The 12,205-nt window shown below is 55.4% G+C and overlaps 1 protein-coding gene across 2 annotated transcripts in view; it reads left to right on the top strand.

Moving 5' to 3' along the window:
- Scarb1 (scavenger receptor class B member 1) overlaps window positions 1-11,974 on the top strand; it is a 39,669-nt gene extending 27,695 nt beyond the window's left edge. Inside the window, exons 8-13 of one of the 2 annotated variants that reach the window (XM_048343131.1) lie at window positions 1,012-1,130; window positions 2,450-2,523; window positions 4,323-4,374; window positions 5,178-5,324; window positions 8,573-8,701; window positions 11,287-11,418. In XM_048343131.1, coding sequence (XP_048199088.1) covers window positions 1,012-1,130; window positions 2,450-2,523; window positions 4,323-4,374; window positions 5,178-5,324; window positions 8,573-8,701 — 521 coding nt within the window. In that variant the 3' untranslated portion in view covers window positions 11,287-11,418. Of the gene's footprint in view, window positions 1-1,011; window positions 1,131-2,449; window positions 2,524-4,322; window positions 4,375-5,177; window positions 5,325-8,572; window positions 8,702-11,286 lie in introns of both variants that reach the window. The other variant, XM_048343129.1, reaches the window with a different exon arrangement.
- Window positions 11,975-12,205: the final 231 nt, after the last annotated feature.

Here is a 12,205-nt window from a genome sequence, read left to right as displayed (position 1 = left end):
TTGAGCCACAGCGCCACTTCTGGCCATTTTCTGTATATGTGGTGCTGGGGAATCGAACCCAGGGCCTCATGTATACGAGGCAAGCTCTCTCGCCACTAGGCCATATCCCCAGCCCAACTCAAAGCTTTTATTGTCTTCTTCAGTGCTGAGCTTTGAACTCAGGACCTCATTCTCACTAGGCAGGCCCTCTAGCGCGTGAGCTGTGCCCCCAGCCCCCTTCAGCATTGGGTATTTTCAGGGTAGGATCTCCCTGTATGCCTGGTCTGTGATCCTTCTACTTGTGCTTCCCTGTGCCACTGGGATGATAGGTATGCACTATTGCACACAGCCATTTGTTGAGATAGGATCTTGCAAACGTTGCACCACTTTCTGACAGCAGAATGAACGATCTAGAACTTGAGGTTTCCAGGGTGGCATGGCTTAAGTGGAGCTTTCCACTTTCAGGAAGCTGGGGCGGGGGCTGAAAGTTGGTGAAATTCACATGGTATAAACCTCACCCTTCAGACCCTGTAGTCTGGTGACATTTGAGGCAGTTCCTCTGTCCTCCCGTCTTCCTTCCTCCTCCCTTCCTGCTAAACGGAGACCCCATGGGGCTGGGAATGTGGCCTAGTGGTAGAGTGCTTGCCTAGCATGTATGAAGCCCTGGGTTCAATTCTCAGCACCACATACACAGAAAGAGCTGGAAGTGGCACTGTGACTCAAGTGGTAGAGTGCTAGCCTTGAGCAAAAAGAAGCCAGGGACAGTGCTCAGGCCCTGAGTTCAAGCCAGACTGGCCAAAAAAAAAAAGGAGACCCCCATCTCTACCAGCCATCCCCATCCTGCCCACCCCTGTGCTGCAGCCACCAGCCTGCTGCTAGAGAGGCCAACTGCGCAGCCTCTCCTGGCCTCCAGGTCCCCAGGCCCACTGCTGGCCCCGTCCTGAGTCTGCAGGCTGGCTTGGACGCCTCACTGGAGGAGCTTAGAGAGTCAAGAGAGCACCCTCACCTGCCCCATCTGTGCTCTGCTTCCAGATGCGCCTCTGTTTCTCTCCCACCCCCACTTCTACAATGCGGACCCTGTGCTGGCAGAAGCGGTGCTCGGCCTGCACCCCGACCCTCAGGAGCACTCTCTGTTCCTGGACATCCACCCTGTGAGCCCTGGCCCTGCCTGTGGGGGGGGGGTGGAAGCTCCCAGGGGAGCCTGGCCCTGCCTGTGGGGTGGGGGGAAAGCTCCCCTGGGACCCAGAGAAGAGGCTCGGCCTGGGATGAGGCAGCTGCCCTTGGCACTGACCCTATTGGACATCAGCCATCCAAGGCCCTTGCTGTACCCTGACTCCATAGTTCAAGGACACCTTTATCTTGTTATCAGTGCTCTAAAGGCCCCAAGGACAGTAAATTAATTAGGGATTATCAGCCACTTGGTGAGGCGCCACCTGTCACATAAAGCTTGCGATAGCTGCAGATGAATCCATCCTCTCCTATGGGAGTTCTGTCCATGCCCAGACCCAGAAGTGTGCCTGTGGACTTGCTGGCTTCTGCACAGCCTAGAACCCTGCTGTGGGGGCTTCCAGCGGGCACTCCTGGACACCTAGGTGGTTTGGGGGGAATGGAGCTGGGGATGAAGCACACACCAGCCCCTGCACACACCACTGAGCTGCACCCCAGGCACTGACCATTCCTAAAAAGTCCTGGGGGTTGAGTTCGGCTCCTGGCACCATCCTTGAGCTTCTTTGCTCAAGGCTAGCACTCTACCACCCAACCCACAGTGCCACGTCCAGGTTTTTTGGTGGCTAATTGGATAAAAGGGTCACAGAGTTTCCTGTCCAGGCTGGCTTCACACCGCAATCCTCATATCCTGAGTAGCTAGAATTACAGGAGTGAGCCACTAGACCTATTTTTAAAGTCAGTTGTAAGTTGAAAAATAAACATTGCATTTGTGTATAAGTAACACTGTGGATTTGTGCTGAGGCCACAGCCAATGCATATTCTTAGCCAGGTGTGGTCATGCATGCCTGTAATCCCAGCCCTGGGGAGGCTGAGGCCAGTCCAGGCTCCACAGCAGGCTGGAGTCAGGGAAGGAATCACAGGGCCTGCTGACACTCACAGGACCCCGTGTGGCCCCTGGTAGGGCAGGCAGTGCTAGCTCCAGGCCCACACCCAAGGTCTAGTGCTCCCACCCAAGGACAGATGACCCACATCTAGTGTGTGCCAGGACTAGCCGCCTCTTGTCAAGCACAGTTTGAGGTCTGGGCCCCCTCCAGGAAGGAGCCCCCTTCTGAGCTGGCCACTCTGGGTTATTTCTCCAGTGAGACTGGGGGGGGAGGGGAGGTGCTGTCCCAGAGAACCTGTGTTCCCTGATCCCTCTGGGGACAGGTGGCTTGGGACGCCCTTCCTGCCGGGCCACATGCATGTGCACCACCATCTTAGGAGCCTGGGCACCTGGCAGCTCCTCACTGGCTTGTCACCACAGGTCACCGGCATCCCCATGAACTGCTCAGTGAAGCTGCAGCTTAGCCTCTACATGAAAGCTGTCCGCGGCATTGGGTGAGCATGCCAGGGCTTGTTGGGGGGAGGGGGGGGACATGGGGCCTGCTCTAGGGGGGTCCCGCCCTGGCCCATTTTCCCCAAAGATGTCTGAGCTCTGGGTGAGCCCAGCCTGAATCCTGATGCCCCCTTGCCAGGACCCCCTTTCCTTTTTATTATTAAGTGATTGTACAAAGAGGTTACAGTTCCACATGTCAGGTTATTGACTGATTCTGGGGCTTGAACTCTGGGCCTTGCACTCTTGCTCTGCGTTCTTGTTCATGGCTTGTGCCATGATCTCAGACCTTTTTAAATTTTCACATAGAGTCTTGTACTTTTATTCCAGCTGGGCTGGAATGTGATCCATCTTATCTATGCCTCCTTAGTAGTGGAGATTACTGGCATATCCCACCCGGCTTGTTTTTGAAATAGCATCTCAATAAATGCCAGCCTTGAACCTCAATTACTTCATCTCCTTCTTCTGAGTAAGCTGGGATTACACTGAGCTCCTGTTTGATTGTATGTCTACAGCTTCTGTTTACCTGACATAATGTGCAATCATGTTCTTTGGTGATATTTGACCATCTACTTCATTTTTTTTCATTGTTGGCTAATATTCTGCTACAGAATTCTTGTAGATTTAGGAAGCAGACCATCCCAGGGTGTGATGGAAGCTCCCCAGAGGCATTCATGGTCCAAGTATAAAACCCATCTTTCTGTTCCTTTTTTCCCCTCCCAGTCCTGGGGCTTGAACTCAGGGCCTGGCCTCTGTACCTGAGCTTCTTTTTCTCAAGGCTAGCACTCTAAAACTTGAGCCTTCTGGCTTTTTCTGTTTATGTGGTACTGAGGAATTGAACCATTGAACCCAGGGTTTCATGCATGCTAGGCAAGCATTCTACAACTAAGCCATGTTCCCAGCCTTTTTTTTCTTTTGTGCTGCCAAGGATTGCACAGTGTAAGCAACTGCTTTTCCTCTGAGCTACAAGTCCAGCCCTATCTGTTCCATTTTTCTAGCACATTGAGATTTCCATCCCAAGGTTATCTCCGGCCTAAATGGCTGTTGGAGTCCCTCTACTGCATCTGCATTCAGGCATCTGAAAGGGAAAGGGGGGGGGGATTACTTTCTAGCTATCCTACACAAAGCTCCTGTTACTGTGTCATGAATTAGAACTTAAATACACAGCTCCCCAAACCCTAGCATGACAGATGGAGACAGAGTTTTAGCCTGTTAAATCACCATCTTGAACAAAAGTAGGATTCTGGTTTATAAAAGGGACACCTGGATATCAGCTAAGTCCTGGCAGCCCTTGCCATGGAGATGTGAGTTTTTATTGTATTTCATTGTCAGTGGTGGGGGCTTGAACTCAGGGCCAGGACACTGTCCCTGAGCTCTTTTCACTCTACCACTTTGAGCCACAGCTCCCCTTCCAGTTTTCTGATGGTTAACTGGAGATAAGAATCTCATGGACTTTCTTGCCCCAGCTGGCTTTGAACTGTGATCCTCAGATCTCAGCCTCTTGAGTAGGTAGGATTACAGGATTGAGCCACCGGCACCCGGCTATCAATTTTTAATGTTCAGAGATGACTCAAATTGTGAAGCAGTTGGCTTCCTGCAGGCTAGATCCCCTGAGGGTCCCTGTCCAGTGCCCCAACCTGCACAACATAGCCAGCTAAGCCCCGCCCCATCGACACAGGCAGCCCCGCCCCCGCTCCAGGCCACACCCCTGCCACGCCTCCCTCTGCATGGGGCGCCCCGCCCCCTGCATCGCCACTCCCCCCCAGCGGTGCCAAGCTTCTCATCTGCTCTCTCCCGTTTTCAGGCAAACCGGGAAGATCGAGCCGGTGGTCCTGCCGATGCTGTGGTTTAGCCAGGTGAGGTCGGGCGCGGTAGTAGAGACGCAGGGCTGGGGGAACGGCATGGACGACTGGTCCCCCGCCAGCTCCGCAGTCAGCCCCGGGTGGTAGCGGGAACAGCTACACGAAGCCATCCTCCCCGCCCCCGTTTTTTGTTTTTTGTATTTTAGTGTGTGTGTGTGTGTGTGTTTTGGCCAGTCCTGGGGCTTGGACTCAGGGCCTGAGCACTGTCCCTGGCTTCTTTTTGCTCAAGGCTGCTAGCCTCTTCAGCCACAGCGCCACTTCTGGCCATTTTCTGTATATGTGGTGCTGGGGAATTGAACCCAGGGCCTCATGTATGCGAGCCAAGCACTCTTGACACTAGGCCATATCCCCAGCCCCCTGTTTTTTGTATTTTAATTCTGGGGCTTTAATTCTGAACTCAGGACTTGCAGGGCTCTCTTGCTCAACGCTGAGGCTTCCTCACTTAGGGCACCCCTCCAATCTGGCTTTTTGCTGGTTAAAGGAAGGGGCTATTCTGCCCCAGGCAGCCTTTCTGGCTCCCGGCGCTTTCCGTCCCTTGGCCGCGCCCCTGGCGTCCGTTTGTAAACGAGGATGACGACCACGTGGTGGTGGTGGTGGGCGTTTGGGCCAGACCCATTTCTCATTGGTCACAACATGGTCACGTGGGTGCCCAGTTGCAAGGCAGTTTGGGAAATGTAGTCCTCCGGGTCACAGAGGCGAGGGACTCCTGGGAGGGGAAGGAGTCAGGGTCGCGGGAAATACGGGCGCCTGCGCCCGCCGACTTCGTCGTTCGCTGACATCTTCGTCCCCTCTTGCAGAGCGGGGCCATGGAGGGCGCGCCGCTGCGCACGTTCTACACGCAGCTGGTGCTGTTCCCCAAGGTGCTGCATTACGCGCAGTACGTGCTGCTCGCCCTGGGCGGCGCTCTGCTGCTCGTGCCCATCGTGTACCAAATCCGCAGCCAGGTAAGCGGGGCGTTGCCTCGGGGGCGGGGCCGACGGCGAGGGGCGGGGCCGGCGGGCCGGTCCACGCGGGAACTCGACTTCCTTCCGCACCCAGCACCTCTGCTCTGCCCTTCTGCTCTCTCCCCCTGTTCTGAGCGGCTGCAGGGGGCCGGGCCAGTTCTGGGCGCAGCCCGCGGACCCTGTGGCGCCTGCTGCATCAGACCAGCCCTGTGGCAGGTGAAGGAGCTGGTGGAGGACAGTCAGGAGGCTGAGGCAGGAGGATGGAGAGCTCAAGGCCAGCCTGGGCTACCTAGTGAGTTGGATGTCAGTTTCTCCTAAGTAGCAAAAACAAACAAAAATCCCAGGTTAGTAATAAAGTGTAATTTCACCGAGAATAAGTGTGATGGAAAACATAACAGCGGTTACCTGAGCCATGGATGTGATTTAAGTTTAAAATTTCTAGTTGCCACATTTAGGTCAAAAGAAATAATTGAAATTAAATTTAATTGTAAATTTACTTGAACCCAGATATATCCAAGATATTATCATTGCAATATATAACTGAGGAAAAAGTTATATTTTTGCTGTTTTTCCACCAAATTGAGTCTCTAGTTTTCAGTGCAGTTTTGTGGGCTTTTTTTTTTTTTCTGTCAGTCATAGGGTTTGAACTCAAGGCCTGTGCTGCTGTCCCTGAGCTTTTTGCTCAAGGCTAGTGCTCTATCACTTTGAGCCACAGCAACACTTCCAGTTTTGTGGTTGTTATTTAGAAATGTTTCATGGTCTTTCCTGCCCAGGCTGGCTTTGAACTATGATCCTCAGTTCTCAGCCTTCTGTGTAGTTAGGATTATAGGCGTGAGCCACCAGTGCCCAGCTCACCCGCTCAGTGTGTATTTTACACTCCATGTAGGCTCATCCTGTTTCTCAGTGGCCACTTAGGCTCTCAGATTGGACAGCACCTGTGCAAGGGTCCTAGGCACCCATCTGGCCAGGAAAAGGTGGAATCTGGACTTGAGCTTCAAGGCCAGCAAAGCATTGGGAGGCAGTGATCATAGGAAGGCTGCAGGTGGAGAGGGACGAGGGGGGTTAGAGGGCTTGTGTCTGAGGGGCCCTGGGGTGCAGAGTGAGCAGCTTGGAACTGATTTCTGGAGTAATTGGCATCTTCCATTGGTCTCCAAAGCAAGGAGGTCAGAGATTGGCAGGGAGGGCCTGGACTAGGAGGGCCAAGCAGGGGTACAGAACGCAGGTGAACCCTGGAGAACCAGGCAGAGGTATGGAACCCAGGCAAACCTGGTATTGGTTTACTGAAGCAGAAAGCCCATGACCCCACTGATGTTCCCCTTCCAGTGTATGTCCAGCAACTTATTTTTGGGGGAGGCATCATGCATAGATCTTTGGGATCCAGAAGTGGTCAGAGCATGAGGTCCAGAGACTAGGCTGGGCCCCGGTCAGGGCAAGGAGGGCAGTTGTGAGGGGTGGAACCCCTGCCACAGGCCGCAAAGCTATGATGGCCACTGTGCCTACTTGCCCCAGAGAGCCATCTACTGGAGCCTACCCCCATGAACCTGGGCAGCCCAGTGGGCAGGGTGTGGGCTGTGCTCACTGCTGGGTCCAACACCCCCAGCGCCGCTTTCTAGATCTTTCTTGCTGGCCAGTGGACTCTCTTTCATCTCTTGAAAAGGTGTGCGCTTCCTTGCTTGTTATGGGGATGGAAAATCTTCCTGGACTCTTCATCTGGTCCTGGGCCTTGACTTCCATTCTAAACCTCCCCATCTACCTGTACTTTGTTCCCAACTTCTTTCCAAACCCCCTGCATGGTCCCCAACTTCCTTCCAGACCCCCCAGCTTCCAGAAGAAACCTACCCAGACGCCATAGGCCTCCAGCTCACTGTGTCTCCTGCTTGCCGGAGGGCCATGATCTGGGCAGCACTGGTTGACACCCCCTTCCCTGTCACAGCTCAGCAGCAGCCAGGCCCTGCCAGGCTGGAAGAACAGGAGAGACCAGGAGCCAGACTCTGGCCTGCAGCACCTCCAGGGTAGCAGCATAGATGCGCGGCTGCCTGGCCCTGGGCCGAGCAGAGGGCTGCACCCTGGGTCCCAGAGTCCCTCCTGCTCTTCCCCAGGCAGAGGGAGGGGGGGGAGCAAAATGGCACCGCTAGCTCCCAGGCAGCACCCACCCCAGGCCACAGGAGCCTAGTCATTGCTGTGGCCCTGTACCCCACGTCTCTGCAGGTGGCACAGGTGGCTCTGATGGCAATGAACCCCTTTTGTGTGCGCGCTGATGCTGGGGATTGAACTCAGAGCCTCGCCCTCTTGACATTTCCACCCAAGACTGGCACCCTACCACTTGAGCCACGCCTTTACTTCCAGCTTTTTAGTGGTTAGTTGGAGATAGTCTCATCATCTTTTCTGTCTGGGCCGGCTTGGAATGCTTTGAATCGTGATCCTCTGATCTTGGATGACCAATGTGAGCCACCAGCTGCAGTGCCCGTATTTTGTCTGTTTTCTTCTGGCAGGGATGGGCCTGGCCTGCTTTGATATCTCGTCCTGATTTCTTTTTAAAAACTGCATACCAGGAAGAGTACTTTCCAGAGGAACTTTTAAGACATTCAGTTTTTGTTTTTCTTTCTAGGGTCCTTGGGCACTGGACCCAAGGCCTTATATTCTGGTATGTGAGCCTCATCCCCTACCCCCCCCCCCCAGTCCTGTATTTTGAGTTGTGGGGTTTTTGTTTTTGTTTTTGTTTTAGCATCTAGTACCTTTGTTTGCCAAATAGGCATTCTAGTCTGTATTTTGTTTTTGAAATAGAATCTCGCTTTGTCCTGTCTGGCCTTGAGCCCCCAAATCTCCTGCCTCTGCCCCCCAAGTAGTTGAGATTACAGGCATACACTACCACACCTGAGAATGGATTTTTTTTCTCTCTCTTTTTCTTTTTCTTTTCTTTTCTTTTTTGCCAGTCCTGGGGTTTGGACTCAGGGCCTGAGCACTGTCCCTGGCTTCTTTTTGCTCAAGGCTAGCACTCTACCACTTGAGCCACAGCGCCACTTCTGGCCATTTTCTATATATGTGGTGCTGGGGAGTCGAACCCAGGGCTTCATGTATATGAGGCAAGCACTCTTGCCACTAGGCCATATCTCCAGCGCTCATTTTGCTTTTGTGATGCCGGGTTGGAACCCCAGGCCTGGCACCTCTGAGCTCCCCTCTGGGCAACATCAGGCACATATCTCTGACTCTGGGTGCGCGGACTTTAAACAAGCTTGGTTGTCTTCTAGGAGAGATGCTATTTATTTTGGAGTGGAGGTAAAAAGGGCTCCGAGGATAAGGAGGCCATTCAGGCCTACTCTGAGTCGCTGATGAAGCCAGCGGCCAAGGGCACGGTGCTGCAGGAGGCCCGACTGTAGGTGGGTACCAGGTAACCCCGCCACCCGCCCGCCCTCCCGTCCATAGTGGCCAGTAGCACTGCCTGTCCTGGAGATTCACTGCCCCCTCCAGTGGCCTCAGAACTCCCTGGCCTGTCTGCAGCGGGTGGATGCCTGCTTATAGCCTTTGTGGGGGAGGACTCCCCTTAGGATTCTGGGCAGTGCTCCAGAGGGCTGTTCCGCCTCTGGGCCCTCGTCTCATTTGCAAGGTTGAGCCTTGCGGGTCAAGGTCAGGCCCTCCGTCCCCGCACTGGGGGAGGTTGCTAGAAATATAGACCCTAGGGTGGAGCGCAGGAGCCCTGAAAGGGGGGAGGACTGCATCTTCATGGTACCCCCCAATTTTTTTTTTTTTTTTTTTTTTGCCAGTCCTGGGCCTTGGACTCAGGGCCTGAGCACTGTCCCTGGCTTCTTCCCGCTCAAGGCTAGCACTCTGCCACTTGAGCCACAGCGCCGCTTCTGGCCGTTTTCTGTATATGTGGTGCTGGGGAATCGAACCTAGGGCCTCGTGTATTCGAGGCAGGCACTCTTGCCACTAGGCTATATCCCCAGCCCCCCCCAAAAGTTTTTGATGTCAGATGTTCAGGGTCCCTCTGTTTGAGGACTGTGGGGTGACTAATCAAGGACAGGAATGTAAGCATGAGCTGAGCACCAGCTGTGTACCCTGTGTCAGATTGAGCACCCACAGGAAATTTTACCTGAATTTCAGGTAAATGGAGTCATCTTAAGTAGGTGTATATCTGGACACACACAGCTTGCTCACACTGAAGGCCCCCAGTCAGGGCTCTGCCCACCACCCTCCCCGTGGGCTGCACCCTGCCAGGTGGGCACCAGGCCTGTCACTCAGGGCTGGCAGGGTGAGGCTCTGTGTGAGGAACGCCCTGCCCTCTGCGGCGTCCACCCCAGCCTGTCAGGCCAGGCCTGCTGGCTGGAAATGGGTCCTGCGAGGGGGCAGCCCCCCTCCTGGGCCGAGGGGGACAGTGGGGTGGGGCTGGGCAGGCATCCCAGAGCCCTGCCCCACTGCCTTTCAGGAACTTGGGCCTTTAAAAAAATTTTTTTTTTGGTCATGGGGCTTGAACTCTGGACCTGGGTGCTGATCTTGAGATCTGCAGTTCAAGGCTAGGGCTCCACCACTTTGAGCCATAGCTCCATTTCCGGTTTTATGGTGGTTCATTGGAGGTAAAAGTCTCACAGACTTTCCTGCCTGGGCTGCCTTGGAACCGCGACCTCAGACCTCAGCCTCCTGAGTAGCTGGGATGACAGGTGTAAGCCACTGGCTGGCTAGTGTCACTTTTGCCAACAGAATCTGTTTTCTCATTATGAGAGAAGCTGCGACCTGGGGACCCCCCTGCCCCAAAGAATGGCTTGAGCCCAGCCCAGCTGTGTGCATGCAGGGCCTGGCCTGGGTGAGGGGCCCTGCATGCGGGGTGGCCCCCGGCACAGCTGTGCCTGAGGAGGGGCTTTGGGGTGTCAGCAGCCCGAGGGGGATGATGGGATGACTGGAGGAAGGGGCAGAGGCGTGGCCAGAGGTGCCAGCTTGGTGCAGGGTGCAGTGAGCCACATCTCCACACAGCTGGACAGGGTGGCTCTTGGGGAGGTGTTCTTATCTGCTCCATCTTTCTCCCGTTCTGAATTCTTCTGTCTGCTGTCAGCTGCTGTCCTGGCTCTCGGGCACTGTGACCTGTGACACAGGAAGCCAGGGCCTCTAGTGTGCTTGTTAGCTTTTGTTTGAATTCAGGGCTCCCCACCTGTTAGGTATGTGCTTTACCACTTGAGCCATACCTGCTGCTTCCCTGGCTTGGGTTATTTGGAGCAGGGTCTCAGTCTCACCTTTTGCCAGCCTAGATTGAGATTGAGTCACACCACTGCGCCTAGCCTTGTCTATTGAGATGGGGGCAGGGGGTCTTGACAACTTATTTGAACCACTGTCCTCCTGATCTCTGCCTCCTGAGTATCTGCTGTCCCAGGCCTGGCCACCAGCTCCTGGCTCTGTCTCTTCTTATTGTGGTGATAGCTTTTAGAGATAGGCCCAGGCTGGTCTGGAACTCGCTATCCTCTGACCTCATTTACCCCAGAGCTGGGACTCTGTGCGCTCAGCTGCCTCTTGTTCTTACCACCACTGTTGTCTTTATCAACACTTGAGGTTTTCAGTGTAGAATGAGATAGGATGTATTCTCTGCTCACTCTGCTCCGTCTCATCTTTCTGTCTGTCTCCCCAAGTCCACAGTCCTGCCCCAGGCCACTGCAACAGGGGGGTGGGGGGACACGGGGCGGCAGTGCCGGTGCAGCAGGTGGGCTAGGGCCTCCCCAGCTTGTTCTGTGAGCCTCGGCTGTGGGCACTGGCCAAGGCCACGCAGCCCTGATGTGAAAAGCATTCTCCTGGCATGGTGATTTGGGTCATTTCTGGCAGTGACAGAGTGATACCACCCATATACCTCCTCTGCCCGCTCACTGGGTTTTCCTGTCTGGAGGGTAGGGTGAGCCTCACGGCGCCCTGATGTCTTCTGTGAGGAGCTGGTGTTGGGCAGGGCTGGGTGACAGGCTGGTGACTGGCCCCCCTTTCTCTGCAGGGTCTCAAAGACTCCAGGAGCCCCCCAAGCCTGGTCACTCAGCCAGACCAGTCCCCCAGCCCCTGCACCCCGCTTCTTGAGGACTCAGTCTGCGGACAGCCCACTGCCCCCACAGCCTGACCCCGGGTACCAAGCCTGCCAGATGTGCCACGCGTGGCTGGACGTGTGCTGACACTCAGGGACAGAGCTACCACTGTGGAGCCCAGGGAGAGGCCGCCATCTTCTCCACGTGGCCCTGGGCCCGCCCACGGGAGCCATGCCCACCCCTCCCTGGCTGAGCCAGGCCCCTGACGACCTCACTGCTGCCCAAGGTTCCCCCACCAGGTACCGCGGCCCTGGCGGCCACTGGTCCACGCAGAAGAGCCCAGGTTGCGGGTGCGGGCCACCTGTGCCAGTGCCTGCAGGTCCCGCCAGGGCGTCACAGTCTGCTCCGGCCGTGCAGAGCCCTGGGTCCCTGTGACCACGAGCCCAGGGTGTCAGCGCCTCTCCTGGCCCCTGCCAACCCCCTCAGGTCCCCAGCTCTCAGGTGCCAAGCAGGGGCTGGGGCCCAGGCACACCCCGGGGACGGCACCCGCCTGCGGCGCTGGTCCCCAGACAAGCCGCTGTCTCTTTTCTACTGGAAAAGAAATCGTTATCAGCTCTTAACATGAATTCAGAATTGAAACAATAAATCTTTTTGACAATTGAACACGGTGTAGCATTGCTTGCTGGCTGGGGTTGGGTTCGGGCCCCCACTTGTGCTTGGTGCGGGGTGTCCGAGTGGAGGGACACCGTGTTTGCAGTTTGGCAGTTGTGGCTAAAGTAGGTGAGTGTTGGGTCTCGGTGGGTCCCTGTTCCTCTGGTGCAGGCCTACGGTGGGATGGGGTACTTTGGGGACCCCTCTGGTGGGTCCCCAGTGGCCACCCTGCCCCTCCCAGGC

Source organism: Perognathus longimembris, chromosome 3 (genome assembly GCF_023159225.1).
Source record: "Perognathus longimembris pacificus isolate PPM17 chromosome 3, ASM2315922v1, whole genome shotgun sequence".
Taxonomy (NCBI): domain Eukaryota; kingdom Metazoa; phylum Chordata; class Mammalia; order Rodentia; family Heteromyidae; genus Perognathus; species Perognathus longimembris.
Note: the sequence above shows the minus strand (reverse complement) of the source record. Positions and strands in the feature narration are given on the sequence as shown.